General features: G+C 30.6%; 1 protein-coding gene across 1 annotated transcript; it reads left to right on the forward strand.

The window, feature by feature from the left end:
* Positions 1 to 7,477, forward strand: LOC132939315 (ATP-binding cassette sub-family F member 3). Its single transcript, XM_061006409.1, has 13 exons — positions 1 to 313; positions 442 to 547; positions 631 to 808; positions 934 to 1,166; positions 1,339 to 1,443; positions 2,442 to 2,600; positions 2,664 to 2,867; positions 3,071 to 3,236; positions 5,080 to 5,270; positions 5,349 to 5,523; positions 5,816 to 5,996; positions 6,064 to 6,284; positions 6,998 to 7,477. Exons 1-13 carry the CDS (start codon positions 241 to 243, stop codon positions 7,151 to 7,153), a joined length of 2,148 nt encoding a protein of 715 aa, XP_060862392.1. The 5' UTR covers positions 1 to 240; the 3' UTR covers positions 7,154 to 7,477.
* Positions 7,478 to 18,679: the final 11,202 nt, after the last annotated feature.

Consider the following 18,679-nt stretch of genomic DNA (forward strand, 5'->3'; position numbering starts at 1 on the left):
TATTCAGTCTCATTGGGCATTGATTAGTTGAGTTTCCGAAAAAAAAGATTAAATTGGATTATAGATTATTCAACAATCCACATCATGAATATTGTTGTTTAATTACGTTTATTTTATTTCAAAATAAACATTTACACGTCCGAAAGTATGCCAAATACATGTCCGTCAATACTGAAAATACGCTCTATAGAATAATTAGTCAATAACTTAGATAGGTATAAATAATTTATTAAGTAAGCGATGGACCACTGTAAAGATTTTATAAAAACAGAATTCCCCTCTATTGATATAGAGATGTTTCAATACATAGAAGGTAATATACTAGTAACTTGTGCATACAAAATTTGTCTCAAGTATTGTACATATAATTGTATTGAAAACTTGTAGAATTTGTATGCTTTAAATACATTTTTATCCATGTATATTGCTTTACGGTTACAGGTGTTCTACAAAATGGAATTGAAGACTTCCATGATTCTGAAGACATATTTGAAGCAATTGGTGAAGTATTACAGGAAATAGCAAATAAGTCCGAATCAGATATCAGGTACAACATAGGAAAGTCAAATAATAATTGCATTTAAATATTGTGCATTGAGAATACTTGTGATATTAAATAAATTGTTTTAGAGGAATCTGTTCAAAATTATTACATTTCATGCGTCCCCATTCTAATGACAATGTAATCAGAAATGGACATACAAAAATTTTGGATGCCCCAGTGCATTTGGCTTCAATGGCAGCAGATCTAGAAGACAACGATATGGAAATCAAAAGTATATGGGTGAATTCAAGGGATGATAGTCTGGTACGTTATAATATTTATATTTTATACCCGTGCCTTAAGAAAGCAAAATATGAGTGCTGATTATTATTTGGTAACGTATCATTAATAATAGTACTTACTTTTTTGTATTGCTTTAATTTCATAAGAAAGTGGACAAAAAAAAACTGGAAAAAGCTCAAGCAAAATTGCAACAAAAACAAGATAAACGGACTGAGCAAGTTGTTAGAGGTGTAGGAACTATGAGTGTAGTAAATAGTAAAATGGATGCTGCAACTGCTTCTCAAGTGACTAGTAAAAAGGAAGCAAAATTGGAAGCTAAGGGAAATAATCGAGCCACAGATATAAGGATAGAAAATTTCGACGTTGCATATGGAGAAAGGTATAAACGATTCTATGTTATTTTTAATACATCTAACTTTGCTGTTGTTATAAAATTAAAAATTATTTATTACCTAGTACTATCTATTACCTATATTCAATGTAACTAAAGTAAATATAGATGACTTTCAATTTTATCATAATTCTTTAATCTAAATAATGATTTTTTTTAGGATATTACTACAGAATACAGATGTAACTTTAGCATGTGGTAGAAGATACGGTTTAGTTGGAAGAAATGGTCTTGGAAAAACTACACTATTAAGAATGATTTCAGGGTGAGATTTATAGTTATCTTAGCCTAATATGATTTAATGGATATAATTTTAATTTTAAATTCATAGATGCAATTAGGGGGGCTTAGGGACTGAGCCCCCCAAAAATTTCAATAGCCACTCCCCAATATTTCCTAATTTTTTTTTTAAGCATATTCGACATTATAGTATAGGCCCTAGGCTTCAGCACCCCCCCCCCCTAATTTAAATGCTTTTAGCGCTTATGACTTTAATTACAATGATTTATATAATTCATTATTCTAGGCTTAACTAAGGTTTTTGAGTTAAGAGGACATCCGTACCCGCATGTGTTGTCTCCGTCTTACACATGTACGACATGGCAAATTTTCGTTCACTATTTTCAATATTGTGCTGTTAGTACTGCGTTCTCTTAATACCGGTTTAAATATCCGTAATTTCAGCTCGGGAAATGTGTTGTATGGAAACATAGCCCTTTACGCCCATATTCACATAACTGTAAATTATTAATCAACCAACCCTAAACATTTTGGAATTAGAAATTGTATTTATAGTATAATTGATTACATATTTTGTTAAAATGTTTATTATACCTAATACAGGTGTCCCGCGAGGGTTTACCTATTGCGATATCTCCTGATATGATAAATATATCATATATCTGTTTTTTTTTTTTTATTAGATTCACAGAGACAAGAATTACACATATTTTACTTTTTAATTAAATTGAAAATTTATTTTTGAAACAATTGATGATAGTCATTTTATTAAGTTTATTTTTATGAACATTTTGACATTTCAACATTTTATTTTCATTAATTTCATGATTTTAATTATTTTTTGAGTTTATAGGCAAAAAAAAAACCGGGTTTTTTCCGGGCGGCAAGTCGTCCCCTACAGCTAATGGGTATATTATCATGGGACACCCTGTATATCAATAAGATATTATTATTATTATTTTACTCTAATTCAAAGTGATATTGTGATCACTGTGTTTAATATTTGTTTTGACTAATTTTTAGTGGTCAGTTGCGAATCCCATCTCATATATCAATACTACATGTTGAACAAGAAGTTGTTGGTGATGATACACCTGCTTTAGAATCTGTACTGGAGTGTGATTTTGTTCGTCATGGTTTGTTAACTAGAGAAAAAGAAATCAACATATTGATTGCTGATGGGTAAAACAAAAGTTTACTTTAAACTTTAAAAGAACAAATTAATTTAATATCTGTTATTCTTAGGTCTACGGCTAGTGCTGAATTATCTTCAGAATTAAGCGAAATATATATGCAGTTAAGTGCCATAGAAGCTGATAAAGCCCCTGCTCGTGCAAGTGTCATACTTGATGGTTTGGGTTTCAACCCGGATATGCAAAAAAAAGCTACCAAACATTTTTCCGGAGGATGGCGTATGCGTTTAGCCCTTGCAAGAGCACTTTTTTCAAAGTGAGTATAATAAAATTATCAAATTATTAATAGGCAACCTGAATTAGACTATTATTATTTATCCCATCTACTATCTACCAATAATTTATCATTTGAAATGTCTTATAATAGGAACTATTTAAATTTATTTTAAGTTTTAATAAATTGCAGTTTACAAATTATTTTTGTGTTTCATCAAATAATACTATTTTTTATTTTAATAGGCCAGATTTGTTATTACTGGATGAGCCTACGAACATGTTGGATATGAAAGCAATTATATGGTTAGAAAATTATTTACAAACTTGGCAAAGTACATTACTAGTAGTATCTCACGATCGTCATTTCTTAGATACTGTACCTACTGACATATTACATCTTCATTCACAGGTAATTCATATTTAAGAAGATTTGATACTGTGATTTTCTGTCTTTGTTCAACGTACATAATAGGATTTTAGATGTATTTTTTGCCAAACGTACCGATCGATCTAATGAAGCAATAAAAATTCTAAATACAGATTTGAAATTTTCGTCAAGACTACTTCAGATCAAATTTCCCACATTTTTAATATTATCCCCCAAATTCATAAAAACATATTAAAAAAGGGTGGGTAAGTGGATGTTGCTCTGCTGTACAGTAGGTTACAAGTGGGTCACTGTAATGGATGGTGTTAAATTTGAATTCAATGATATAATATCATTGTATAAGAAAAACGATTCTGAGCGAAAACGGTCAGTCAGCCTATGATATTACCAAGTATATTTGATGATATTATTGTGAATAAAGTAATTTATATATAACCTATTTATGTGGAGCCTTGTTTTAAATTTTCAATCCTTAGCTATAAAAGTTAAACATTTTATAAATTTTTAACTAGAAAATAATTATTAAATTATAAACTTCATAAATGATGTCAAAATTTGAACTTTAAATGCTTATAAAAAAAAATTGTGCCTATGTATTTTTAATATTTTTCAACTGCTATTTTAACAATATATTAGGAGCCTTGAATTAGATTTTCACGCTTTTTTTTACCCAACAAATACAATTTTATAGATATTTATAGGAAAAAAAACAATGTCCGTAAACAGCTCAAAAAGAGTCAAATTATTTTCAAAATTTTATCGTGTATGGAAAATACTAATATAAACATTCAGTGAAATTTTCAAGTATCTACAGTCATACGTTTTTTAATTACAACAAAATAAGAAAATCGTTAAATGAGAAATCGAGTAAATATCAAATATTGTAAAAATATAAATTTCAAACGCTCATAAAAATTTAATTTGACTTTCTTGTAGACATTTTTTTTTTTGATAAAGGTAGACAAACTCACGAACAATCTTTTATTACATTTTCAAATCTTAGATTTAAAAATAAAAATTTTTATGAGTTCTCAACTCAAAATAATTTGCTAATTTACGTAATTTTTCCGTATTTCGTCAAGATTTGAACTTTAAATGTTTATAAATAAAAACTGTAACTAAGGATTTTTAATTTTTTTCATCTGCCTTTGAAACAATAATCTAGGAGCCTTCTATTAAATTTTCAAGCTTTTTTACTCGACAGATAAAATTTTATTGATATTTATAGAAAAGAAAACTAAAAAAAATGGAAACTGAAAATGTCCGTAAACAGCTCAGAATAAGTAAAAATGTTTGGAAAATGTTATGGTGTATAGAAAATGCTAATATAAACATTCAGTCAAAATTTCATGTACCTACGATCATTTGTTTTAGAGTTGCACCAAAAGCCAAAATCGATTTTCTCAAAAACAGATTTTGCGTAAAAATTCCCATTTTTCTTTTGTTTTTCATGTCGCTTTTGGAAACTACTGGGAAATTTTTACTTTTGACCCCCTATAGTACCAACTAGATTCATTTTCTTATCAGAAATGTTACCGTTGAAGAAAATTCAAGCATTTTTACTGTCCTAAAAAGTGATGACAGACACAAAAAAAAAAATTTTAAAAAAATACACATCATTGTAAAATCAATGCATTCATTGCTTCGCTCAGAATCTTAAAGTAATTAAAAATTGTCATATTTAAATTTTTGGATAATTTAAAATGTGGGAAAGTCGATCTCAAATAGATTTGACGACAAATTCAAATCTGATTTTATAATTTTAATCAATCACTACATTGATTGTTACGTTAGGCAATGTTGGTGTGTGTTAGACAAAATTCATTGTTTTTATTTTCAAAAGTTAATGAAGTTGTATATTTAGCGCATTGATACGTACCGAGGTAACTATGAAATTTTTGATAAAACCAAAAACGAGAAGCTTAAAAATCAACAACGAGAAATTGAAGCGCAAATGGCTCATAGAGCTCATGTTCAAGAGTTTATTGATAGATTTAGATACAATGCTAATCGTGCTTCCAGTGTCCAGAGTAAAATTAAAATGCTTGAAAAATTGTAAGTCTTATTATTATTGTAGGTATACGCTTTCATGTAAATAATAAATTAATCATTCATAATATAATATTGCTTTAGACCAGAATTAAAACCTATTGAGAAAGAAGTAGAAGTTGTATTACGATTTCCAGAAACAGAAGGGTTGTCACCTCCCATATTACAACTTGATGATATTTCATTTGCCTATCCTGGTTGTAATAATGTTTTGCAAAATGTTAACCTTGGGGCTACATTAGAATCCAGAATTTGTATTGTAAGTTAAATACCTACCTATTTTATGTATTATTGTATTTACCTTCAATTTTTGCTATATAACTTAATTTATTATGTACATTTAATTTATACTGAATGTCTGAACTAAAACACTTTGCATTTTTTATAATCACTTTGCTGATTAAAAGACCCCATATTCTCAAAATGGCTAATGCTCTTCTACCATAGTCTTAATCACATAGTTATTATTTTCTATGAGGTCATTTTATTTAATATTTATCATAAATTTATCATTATTTTTTATTATACTTTTAATTAAAATTTTTTATTAGGTGGGTGATAACGGAGCTGGTAAAACAACATTATTGAAAATTATTATGGGCATTTTAAATACTACAGCCGGTGTTAGAAATGTACATCGAAGTTTGAAATTTGGTTATTTTAGTCAGCACCATGTTGATCAACTGGAAATGAACCTTTCTTCTGTGGAACTATTACAATCTTCATTTCCAGGTTTGTTAACATTTAATTTAAATTAGAAAATGTAACCTTCTCAATTTATAATACAATTTTTTATTAGGTAAAACCATTGAAGAATATAGACGTCAATTAGGAGGTTTTGGTATATCAGGTGATTTGGCATTACAAAGTGTTGGCAGTTTATCTGGAGGTCAGAAATCGAGAGTAGCTTTTGCAAGGATGTGCATGTCTAATCCTAATTTTCTAGTACTTGATGAACCTACCAATCATTTAGATATTGAAACAATTGAAGCTCTAGGCAAAGCTATTCAAAAATATACTGTAAGTTTGCAAGTTATCCATTATATTATGATTTATTAATATTTATTGTTTCTATATTGTATCTTAATTCTTAAGACACAATGTATTTTTCTCTAATCCAGCAATGCTATAATTAGACACATTGAATAGTCTACCCTCTGGAAATCTGGAGTTGATAATTATATTGAGTTCTTAATTTCTTATGAAACTTTTTTTAACGATTACACTGTAAACCATTAAAGAATGTATAAAACATGGTGTCATTCTAACAGCGGTAGACTGCAGATCAATCCAACCAATATGAATATTATAGATCTAATTTTAAAATATACATAAAAATCACCTTTTTTATTTTCCAACTACAGAAATATTGATCAATGTCCTTAACATCCAAACATAATTTTGTTGACTATGGGTTACATTTGTTAACCTAAACATGTGCAATGTACCTATAATTAACACAAATTATGCATCATTACTTAAAATTAGGATATTTAAACGCAAATACATACATTTTCCATTTAGTAAACTAGTAAATTGAATACGGATAGTGTCTTAATTAGTAAAAACAAATTTTCATATTATCCATAACCACAAAATAATTTAAATAATCAAAAATAAATTTAATAATTTATTTCAATAACCTACCCTGGTAGCATATTTGTTAAATTACTAATTACATTGTATTAGCTTATAGACAAATAAATTGATTAATCTTAAAAATTCTTTTTTAGGGCGGTTTAATACTTGTATCTCACGACGAACGCTTAATACGTATGGTTTGTAAAGAACTATGGGTTTGCGGTGGTGGAAGTGTTAAGAGCATTGAAGGTGGCTTCAATGAGTACAGAACCATTGTAGAACGTGAACTTGCAGAAGCAGCCAAATAGACACCACTGACCATTGGCTATGTAAAATAATCATTTTTATATATATTATTCACTTGTTTCCTTATTGGCATTTATTTGGAACTTTACCGCAAGTGTAAATGGTACACATTGGTCTGTTGTTATAAATATTGTAATTTAACAATTTTCATAACAATGTGTGAGTGTGAATTGTATATTTATATGTAAAATGTTATGATGACTTGTTATCAGCCATTATCAATACACATGTATAATATAATATATACACAAATGTTTCTTTTTTACTTGATCATTATTGTTTGGTTTGTAAACCATTCTTTAATAAACCTAATAAAACTTATAAAATGTTTTTATTTCTTTAGAATAATTTTTAACTACATTCTGTTTAAAATGGTTGACATTATATTAGTAGCATTTATTTTAATGAGTGACATAACATAATACAGTATTATTTTCTTATATGCAAAGCATTGAACGATTGAAAATAAATTCTGGGAATGAACTAAATTAATTTAAAAATGTATTTCTTTCTTAATTTAACATAAATGGTCAACTGATGTTCTGATCTATTAAATAACATCTAATGTTCAATAATATATTATTATATAATTCTAACAATTCATACCTACCCTAAGTTCATAAATTAGAAGTAGCGTTGATGGACACTCCTTTCCCTCGCATTTTTCACGTATAGAATTCATGTTGTAATCCTATTTACTTATTGTATTATTTTGTATTTTTGTGAATACAGATTGTAAATATCTTTTATAAATAATAAAAAAAAGAATTAATTTAATTCCAATTTAAATCAGAGTTTAAAAAGATTCTGATCTTTAATCAATTATACCTTGTAATCGTGTTTAAACAAAAACATCTACAACTTGTATAAGATATTACTTATTGCATTAATTTTACAGATTGTAAATATTCACTTACTTAATAAAAAAAAAAGTTGTTTTCATATTTAAGAAAAAAATAACGTATACCTACCTAGGTATTAACTATTTTTAATAGTTCCATAATTTTTGAAACATCCGTTAAATTTTTCTGTCAGTTTGAATAGTTTTCGTGGGCAACTATTTTTTTTATTAAGAAAGCGAATATTTACAATGTGTAAAATTAATGCAATAAGTAGTAATAGGCATATGAAATAAGATATACAAGGACAGGATAGATTGATTGAAGACTGTTTCCGTTGACACTACCCCGAAAAAGTTTTTTTCGACAAAATTGATATTGTGTTTTGGTGTAGCTCAAAAACGAATAATCGTAGAGTTAATAGATACTTGAAATTTCCACAAATTGTTTTTACTAGCAATTTATATTATGTAGATGATACCATTTTTAAATTGTTATTTTACGCTTTTTGAGCTATTTTAGACGTTTGCCATTTTTGATTTTAGATTCTGAGCGTAGCAATGACTATTGATTTCACCACGATGTACGTTTTTTACTATTTTTAAATTTTTTGTATCTATGTGCATGATAAGTAGTCGAAATAATGCTTTGATTTTCAACTTCAATGTCTTCCCCTATGAGAAAGTGAATCTAGTTGGTGCATATTCGTCTATCTTGGTCCTCGTCGATTTCTACATTATCTTCATAATCGGAGATGACGTTTTTATAGCATTTTTGGTACATTTACCGAATAGATTTCCGAAATGTGAAGTACCTATTAATTAATTCACCTTATACCGATGGCCGCCGGGGTGCGGTATCGCCGTTTCTTGAAATCGTGAAATTGATGTTTGATGTACCGTTGCTTAGGCGGCCGTCAGAAACTCCGTAATCGATACAGACCATCGATTACAAATACTATATCTCTCGTGGCGCGGAATATAGTTAATACAAGTATTTATAACCAATAATATAGACGTATTATCGTTATTATATGTACGAGGCACGGCGCAAAATACGAAAAACCGATACCTGCCATGCGTGTGTGGAGGACCAACAAGTTTTTGGAGACGGCGCAACATCACCGTTTGAAATCGATGTCCGGTGCCTAATCGCGTATTGTACGACGTATTGACTTCTTCCATTTGTATTCAATATTATTATTATACTATCCGTACAACCCGACTTTGCCCGTGAAAAAAATAATCAAATATATAACACAGAGCTATACTACATATTATATAGGTGTATCTCGCTTTGTGGACTAATTCGACCGATGCGTGAGTAACTCACCTGTTGTTGCATGTAACACTCGGTTTATTTTTTAACGGGGTTCAAACTACTCTTTAAACTATACTGATATCTCTATGAGGACAATCTCTGAAATTTTAGTCCAAAATCTATCGAGTAGTTTTTGATAAAACAATAAACCATAAGCAGTGGTCGGGAGTAGCGCGCTACATTATGCCTTAGATAGCGAAATACTATATAGCGCGCTAAACATTTCCGGTTAGCGTAGCGAAAATTATCATTATTTTGTCGCTACCTATACAATCTAATATTGGTGATTATTAAAATATCAATTATGATTATATTTGTTTATTTATATTATGATAATGATTAGTTTATTAGTGAAGTTTTTGTCCTGTGTTCTGTCTAGTGACCAAATGTCAAATCAGTACAAGCTACAAACACTAGTTTTCTTTTTATTGTATTTCTGTAACCAATTACGACCCTATTATATTGAAGCAAAAAAAATTTCGATTTTCGTTAAAATGAAATTCATGTGTTTATGTGTCAACCACCCTATATAGCAACCTACATCAGAATCCTCTGCAGGGGTTGAGAAACGAAGCTATAAGAATACTCTCCGAGTCTCAGAGAACACGTGTAAAAATGTTGGTGCCAATTGGTTCAATAGTTTCCTAGTCTATACCTTAGCCCCATATGCTAGCATACATTCATTTTTATATGTTACACATTCATAACTGTACAATTAATTAAGGATGGTGATCGTTCATCGTATCGTTTGAAATTTTCGGTGCTATACAATTATTTGAACGACCATATCATATTTTATGTATATTATATAAAAAAAACGAGACAAACAATTTTGGCTAACTCTAATAAAAAATACGACCCAGGCACCAACAATTATTTAGTTTTAATTTTTTCATTGATACTTTGAAGATGCCTTTAGTAGGAAAGGGTGATAGCGGCCTCGAAGGTTCATAAATCATATTACACTGTGCAATACGACAATATTAATAATATTTTATGCAGTCAAGTTAATGCTTATAGCTGAGTACTGACAATCGTAATTGTTCGTCGGCACTCGACGCTATCGCTATATAAAAAAATATTGTTTATAAGTTATAATAAAAATAAAATAAAATGTTCACTAAATATTTTAATTTTCCAAAAAAATGCTATATGGGAAGGGCGCGACAATCCCGTTTTAAACAGGACGTAATGTCACCACTCACCCTACTGCTACAAATCATTATAAAATATTATATAATATTATGATTTATGAATTATGTGACTAGACCACGGAGTGACAACACGTCATTATATTAATACGCAAAGAATAGAAGAACTGCAGAAGACAATGGTTTTTGATCGGCGATCAAAGGAATAACATGACAGCTGGTTTTCTCACGCCGACGACTGACGAGGGAAATTGTTGCGGATACCCGCTCGCGAGTATACTATATAGATGATAGCCGATATCAGTGGCGTAATAATTGGGATGGCAAGAGGAGCATTTGCGCTCCCTGAAATTTTTTGTGAGGGCAAAGGTATTATATTTTGCGCACACCCTAAGTTTTTTTACAAAGTTACGCCACCGGAACATATTAAATACAGGCATACAGCGTGGACCGCGGTCGCCGAGTTTATACCATGGTCTATATGTTACCCGGTCACCAGGACACGGGTAACAACCGCCACCATATTATTTTCCGTCGGTCAGTCTTAAGAGTAAACTGCGAGGGCATCACAATCCGTGTTTTCAGTGTCCGATGCCGAATCCGATTCTCAACGATCCTTTTAAAAGTAGGTAAATCCGGATATTTAGGTACTAAACACGCAGGGTCGTTATAGGGAGGGTATCAAAAGTGGGTCTAAATTTTCATTGTTTTAATCCTCACACAACACCGTTTTCTTAATTTCTATACAATTAATATTACCCGTATTTATACATTTTGTAATTCGTTACCATAATTTATAGGTAATATTATCATTATCATTTGCATAAATGCCAAAGCCGTATTAAACATTGAAAGTGATCTAATCTCCAGTAGGTATATTTATTTTATTATGAAAATATAATTTAAGAATTTTTTTTAGTTACAATCTGTGGAAAATTTTTGTTTAACTGTTATTTTTTTTAGTATACCTGATTTCTTGTTATTATCAAAAATGTTTTTTTAAAACTAATACATTTTTTTTTTAATTTGTATAATTGAAAGTTTTTATTGTTGCCCCTGAGAGGAAAATCCTAAATATGGCCCTAATACCGTGTCGTGTATAGTTGACTATATTATTCAATTTGTATAGGTAATACGAGTTACGATTTTTTTCAATTTTATTCAATATTCCTCCTATACATGACACCAGTGGCGGTTTTGGGGGTGAGCCAAGTGAGGCACCGCCTCACTTGTAATTTTCAGGAAAATAAAAAATATATAATGTTTCTTTATATTAGTATTTTGTACTATTTTGAATTTTAAAATTTTAATCGTATACTCAAAATTTTTAATTTTAATTTATGTAGGTACTCGTATTTCAGGCACTAAATGCTTTAGAATTTAAGTTTAATAAACAACAATATTGAATAATATTTTTTCGTACAGAACTTGTACAGTTGTACCTACGAACGCGAGAACGGCTGCACGTCGCTGTAACGTAACTTATGCGCCCGCCGCCGCCACCGCTAAAGCGCTGACATCGACAGAGGCGGTAGCCGCCGTCGCCTAAGTTTGTGAGTGCGAGGTGCGTCTACGCACGCACGTCACGTAAGCTCGTAAGATAGTGTTAATAGCGCATGCGCAGACCGCCGCCAGAGACGACTAAAATCACCCGCTCAACGATATTATAAACGTCGGCCGCCGGGTAAGTACATAAATTATAATAATATGCAGCCGCGCTGCTTGCTAGGCGGAGGGCTGCCATAGATAATATAAGAATATATAAATGTATTCTTATATTATCTATGGTCGCACGACGCACGTCTGTTTTCATTTGGTCAAGAAATATTATCTATATCAGCTGTCAATATCATATTTATTTATATATATAAAATTGTTATCTTAGTTCATGGTAAATATGATAAAATGATTGCCTTAGCACAGAACAGAGCCACAGAATAGTTTTTATCATAACTGGCTAATCTTTCCGCTCCATTTTGATAACTCGATACCATTTGAAAAATGTTGTTCCTGTGGGCTGTGTTAGAGTAATAGTGTATTTAGTATTTAATATTTTTCCGCCTCGTGTAAAATGACATGCGAAAACCGCCACTGCATGACACAAACGTGACTTTGTCGATGGGATGTATCGTTGTAGATCTAAGTATCCGACCGAGATTAATATTTTGCAGATATCCTCGTGTGAAATAAGTTTAATCACTTCATATAAATATCTATAAAATTATTTTTGTGTTGATTTAAATACGCAGGTCTGCAGGCCATTGCTAGAGTGTCAATGGCCACTGACGAGACACGTAAACACGCCTCTGTGAGATGTACATGAATCGCATCAATGTGCATATTGTTCACTACCCTCTGCAATCTGCAGGCTTCTCGACCCTCGTATAGCAAGGCAGCCTCTATACATACGACCGTTATTTACGATTTATTGTTGAAGTTGTGAATAGTGTTGTTTAGGGAGTATATATCGTGGGTCTATAAAATCCAAATAAAAGTATAAATACTAAATAGTAACGATAAAATAGTAGTGTGATCGTCAAGTCAGCTTAAAATCTGTGAAAAATCGTCTCTAAACAGAAGTATCAGCGGAAAGTGCCCACCCACTATATTTGTTTTTTTCCCACTTAAATGACACTGCATCTACCTATATTTTGATAAATTAAAATGTTTATAACATTTTCATCTGTGTAATACTAATTAATAATATAATCGTAATGTAAATCGAAAAAAACGTGTTCATGATAAGCAGCATATGCCATATACCGATATACCGTAAGCACGGTTTTGAAAAGGGCCTAAGAACTCCTTGAACCCGCCCACCTGTGAGACTTGCGAGTGAACCAAAATATTATAATGTTTGATGTCAAAACTCTTTTGTATATTTCGTCACGACCAGAATATGGTATCGGGGGTAAAAGCACTTATTCTGTAATGGACTCGTATGAACAATAATGTATTATTGTTCGGACTACGATATACATATATCCGATTATAGGTCCCGAGCATCTAATAATATAATATGTTTATATTTAAAACAAGTAATAATTTTTCTAAAACGTCATTATTAAATATTCTTTTGTTGTCTATTATATTTTAAAATACGTGTGTGATCAAATCTGAGGCCTCATCGGTGTATAAATTATAAATATGACTTGAGTCATATCAAACGCAACATTCATACGCATTCACACTAGTTTTTATATGTATAGGTACCTATGGCCATAGTTATTATACTTATCACTGTTTACTACCTAACAAATAACAATAATATATACCTATGTAATAGTATGTATTCAGTACAGGCTGGTAATTTATTATTATATAGCCGCTAAGCCTTCTAAGGCCCAATGTCCAATATAATGGACAATTATTATAAATACATCATCGGTGGTTAGCGCCAGAGTTAATTTTTACTTTTGTATTGTTAGTTGTTAACATGTCTTTTGCAGACTGCAGTAGATGTTTTTTTTTTTATCCCTATAGGTAATAAACTAACACAAGACCCATATCACCTAAGATTAGAGAGAATTTGGGAAGCATATACATTTCCCCTCCAATCACAAGTGTTTGATGGTTTTTTTTTACCAGATACCATATTACGGCATTACTTATACGAAAATGTTTATTGAAATAAACATAATATAGTTTTAGTCACTATTAATGTTTAAAAAAACAAATGTCTATTATAATGGACAACTCTGCAAAAGTAAAAATTAACACGGACAATAATGCAGTCAGAATATAATCGTCGTCCCCCTCCTCTCCCGGAAATGTTTAAAAGTATATAACAATAGAGTTTTTATGTTTTGAACGTAAAAATGGTAAGTGTCCAGTAACCATGTTAAAAAAATTTTGTATCCCCCACGGCCCCAACAGAAATTTTTGTTCAGTTAACTAGGCTTACGGCCTTTACTGTACCTATTAATGTTCGTATTACCAAATTAGTTCGGCCTCGGGAGAATGGACGTTAGAATATTTACATTATAATTTATAAGCCAATCAATATTTTATTGCATGACGTATCAAGTATTTACACGTATTTCGCAATTACTCTTATCAATATAATATATTTTTGTTCAGTTATTGTACACCTATCCAATATGTAATTACTCTAATCAATATAATACATTTTAGTTCAGTTATTGTATACCTATCCAATATGTAATGATCTTGTCCAAATGTACGATAGATACTCAGCTGGTAGATTCTGCAAGAATTTACTCAATATAAGAAATAAGAATAATAACACATTAACACGTGAATAAATAATTTTAAAATAAGTACTCACGATAGTTAAACGTATTACCTATTATATGGCTATATCTATACTTTGTTTATCCTTTGTCTGTTTGTCCTCTATATATTATATTTAAAACCTACTGGACCGTTTACAATAAAAGTTATACCAATATAGATTCCTCGAGACTCGGAGGGTGTCTATAGCTTATTTGTTCATCCCCTGTAGGATGCTTAGGGTAGCAAACTCGCGCATTTAGTTCACAAAAACCGAATAATATTGTTTGTTTATATAAATGGTTGCTATTGGTTACAGATTATATTATTATTGTAATTACCTAGAAGAAAATAATATAGTGCCCATATAAAAATAAAAATGAAATACTTATATAAACACAACTTCAATGACTACCTACTTTTATTTTTTGCTTTCAATGCTGGACATGATGTAAACACATAATGTCATTAAGACGAATAGGTACCTACCAATAATTACAAAAATGAAAACTAAAACGGAAAACGATAGAAAAATAGGTTAATTTTAACCCGGGCGAAGTCGGATATATACAGCTATAGTATTTAACTAAAGACGACCTACTAGTTTCGGCCGGTTCTTATTTTCAAATCATTCACTCACATATTATTATTCTAATATATTATTAAATCTCAATTACTTGGTTTACGTTTACAAATGACTATGTAAAATATTCAACTTCTGGAGAAATGGTCTGCAATAGTTAAGGTGGTCTATTTAGTATACCGTATACGTACTGAAAAGAAAATAAACGAGGAAAAGTATACATAGCAAATACAAATAATAATTACGATTACGGTAAGTATAGTCGTGTGCTTCGTGTGTAAATGCCTCCACCCCGTGATCTAAATCAGATAATTTACAGTCTACGCGATCGAAATTCTAGCGCCGGCTATTACTGTCGGATGATATTAATAGACATCATGTGTCATGTAATACGATCATTTAACTGTCCACGTTTCGGATGTACCTACGCAGGCCGGCAGAAGTCGACCAAACCCGGCATCGCTTCCGATTAAAACAAGAGCAGTGTGTGTCGACTATCGTAATATTAATTCGTAGTCAAGCCCGGATTAAGACATTAAGGGGCCCGGGGGCTATATAAGGTCCCTGTACGAAAAAAAAAATAATAATGTATATATTATTTAATATTAGGAACCTGTTATAAAAATATAAATAGATATTCGGTACATAGCAATAAAATATAATGAATAATAAATCATTTTATTTATAAATTATAATTTACAAGCTTTTTTCCTCGCTAAATAATAATCATCGATTTTTTTTTTTTAAATGATTTATGCAGTGTTATAGCCTTTAACGAAAAAATGTATTGACAAATCTAAGGCACCTAAATAAATTCTAAATATCATGGCCCGGGGGGGAGGGAATGCTCCCCCCCCCTAGATCCCCCTTAATCCGGGCTTGTTCGTAGTGTGGCGTATTATATAGTTGCGTGTAGATCCAACACAACGACAGTTTATTTATTAGGTATATGCTATTATTCACAGAGCACACAAAAATCACGTACAAGCAATAATTAACAATATGACGCGTATACGTATACATTATTAAGGCCATGTGGGCAAGGGAGACACCACCGTCAATAATTATAATAATCCCAACGGATATTATGACAATATTATGTACGCCTATTTAGTACCTATACGCCGACATTACAGTGATACTGATTAATTAAATACACGTATTATATACTGTTACTATCCTGCAGCGAATGCACAGTGTTCGAATCGATAAAACAAAAAACCGGGACTGTTTTGATTTGTAAAAACCTATCGACCCTTGAAATGGTTGAACTTAAACTATTATACTTGTGAGCGAAAATGTCCCACAGAGTATACAGACTACCAGCTACTGCTACAACCCCATCCACCAGTTTCCCAACAATAAATTACAATATAAAAATATATACCAAAAACGACTTAAGAGCGATTGAAATAAATATTTTAGAACAAAAGAAATTTAATATATGTTTTAATTACAATCAAATTATATCCCATATACCTAGTTGCATTATCATATAATTCATCAAATTCAATTCGACTATAGCATATTCAATACAATTTTACGAAATAAAATTATAAAAAAAAATGCGTGTAAAAATATTTTATGGTAGGACCTCCTATTTTGATGAAAATAATTAGCTCTCACAATATTTAAAAATAAATAGAAAAGGTGCTTCATTCATTTGAGAACACTCCCCCCCCCCCAAAAAAAAAAAAAAATAAAAATTCGACACTGACATTAAATCTGTATATAATACTCTCGGGCTTGAGACCTCCAAAATTTTTTCCTCAAAAGCCATAAAAAAATGTTAAAATTAAATACTCCTTGTGTCAAAATATATATATATATAGGTAATCACTTATCACATTCACAAGTTTAGTTATGTTTCATAAAAATACAATGAACACGATAATTATAAATATCTTCAGGTGCAAGTTTTTACGATTGTTACGTGACGTACCTAGTGTATTTTTCCCGTACTTAAATATTAATATGTGTTTGTAGTTATGATTAATGTAGAGGTACGAATTACGATATGTACTTTATGTGGAAACTATAATAGTGTGCTCTCTAAAAGTTACTCGAAAATAACTTGTGAGTTGTGAACTCGTGACCCTATGATGATAATTATATACAAGGGAAAAACTATCCAAAAGATTTTAGAAAAAATTATAACATTTTCGGCAACCCGCCGTTCTCGCTGAAAACCAAAATATCGAAGACGATTTCGGATAGATCGGATTGAAATCAATTTGTATCGGTGCACTGCACCACTATTGCAGTGTAAACGATATAGCTGCACAATCAAAAATGTAATTAACTATTCAAAGTCGATTGCCAATGCCAAACGTAATTAAATATTTAAAGTCGATTGCCAATCTCAAACGTATTTGTTCGAAAACTACGATTTAACTAAGAAATCCTCTCATTTACTAGTAATGCTAATAATACTGTTTAAAAAAACTATTTTGTACGCACCACGCACGTCACGATGAACTGTTTTCGATGATAGATTAGTATTACGTTCGATATTATTATATTAAACTGTGTGTACTTATACAGTATTACAATATATTATACACGCGTATCTATTGCATGCAATTAAAAGTAAAATTATTGTTTAAAAGGTCATAATATTATTGTTTAATAATAAGTGATTGTACTTACCTGTTTAGTCGATGAGTCATTTACTCATTAATAATTCGTTTTCGATAATATTATAATTTATAATAATTGTTATCTATTTGTATTAAATAGACGAATGACGACAGAAGAGCCGTAATAATAATAATAATAATAATATTAATACGCGTGTACCTATAATAAGAATAATAATAATACCTAATATTATATGATAATATGCCAAATGTGACCGTTATCGGGTACGGTTCTTAAACATATTTTTTCAATCTAATTTTATTGTATCAAGTATATTATTGAGTTGCCAATGACCGCTGAAGAAAATAAATGACCAAACAAATATAATAACCGCACACACGGTATATGTTGTACAGTAGGTAAGAGCATAGCAAAGAGATAGGTACCTATACGACGCCACGCCAAACGGCAAACCGACGTCGTGTTTACTCTATAATATTATTATAATTATTTAATACGATTTGAGTACATTTCGATGCCTATTCACTCGTTGTCCAGGCGTTTTGGCCTTCGTAAAGTTTCCGAGCAATTATTGTTCACGCTACACATATTTTTTTTCGTATAATATTATATTTGTATACATCGTTAGTGAAACATTGATAAATGATAACAATGTATTACGCATTCGATGTGCCGAGTTTATCTGTACGCGTACATTATATGCGTAGGTATAATAATTATTATAAAACAAAACGAATACGGACTAGGATTTCATATTAGGAAAGGACTTCAATAGAAAAGATAAAAATTATTAGGCGCAAA

Source organism: Metopolophium dirhodum, chromosome 2, assembly GCF_019925205.1.
Source record: "Metopolophium dirhodum isolate CAU chromosome 2, ASM1992520v1, whole genome shotgun sequence".
NCBI classification, from domain to species: Eukaryota; Metazoa; Arthropoda; class Insecta; order Hemiptera; family Aphididae; genus Metopolophium; species Metopolophium dirhodum.

Bases quoted from the DNA above. Each gene is read 5' to 3' on its own strand.
- LOC132939315 (XM_061006409.1), top strand. From the start codon at position 241: ATGGACCACTGTAAAGATTTTATAAAAACAGAATTCCCCTCTATTGAT. The intron at 548-630 runs GTACAACATAGG...AAATTGTTTTAG, and splicing joins AAGTCCGAATCAGATATCAG to AGGAATCTGTTCAAAATTAT. The intron at 5,997-6,063 runs GTTTGTTAACAT...ATTTTTTATTAG, and splicing joins ATTACAATCTTCATTTCCAG to GTAAAACCATTGAAGAATAT.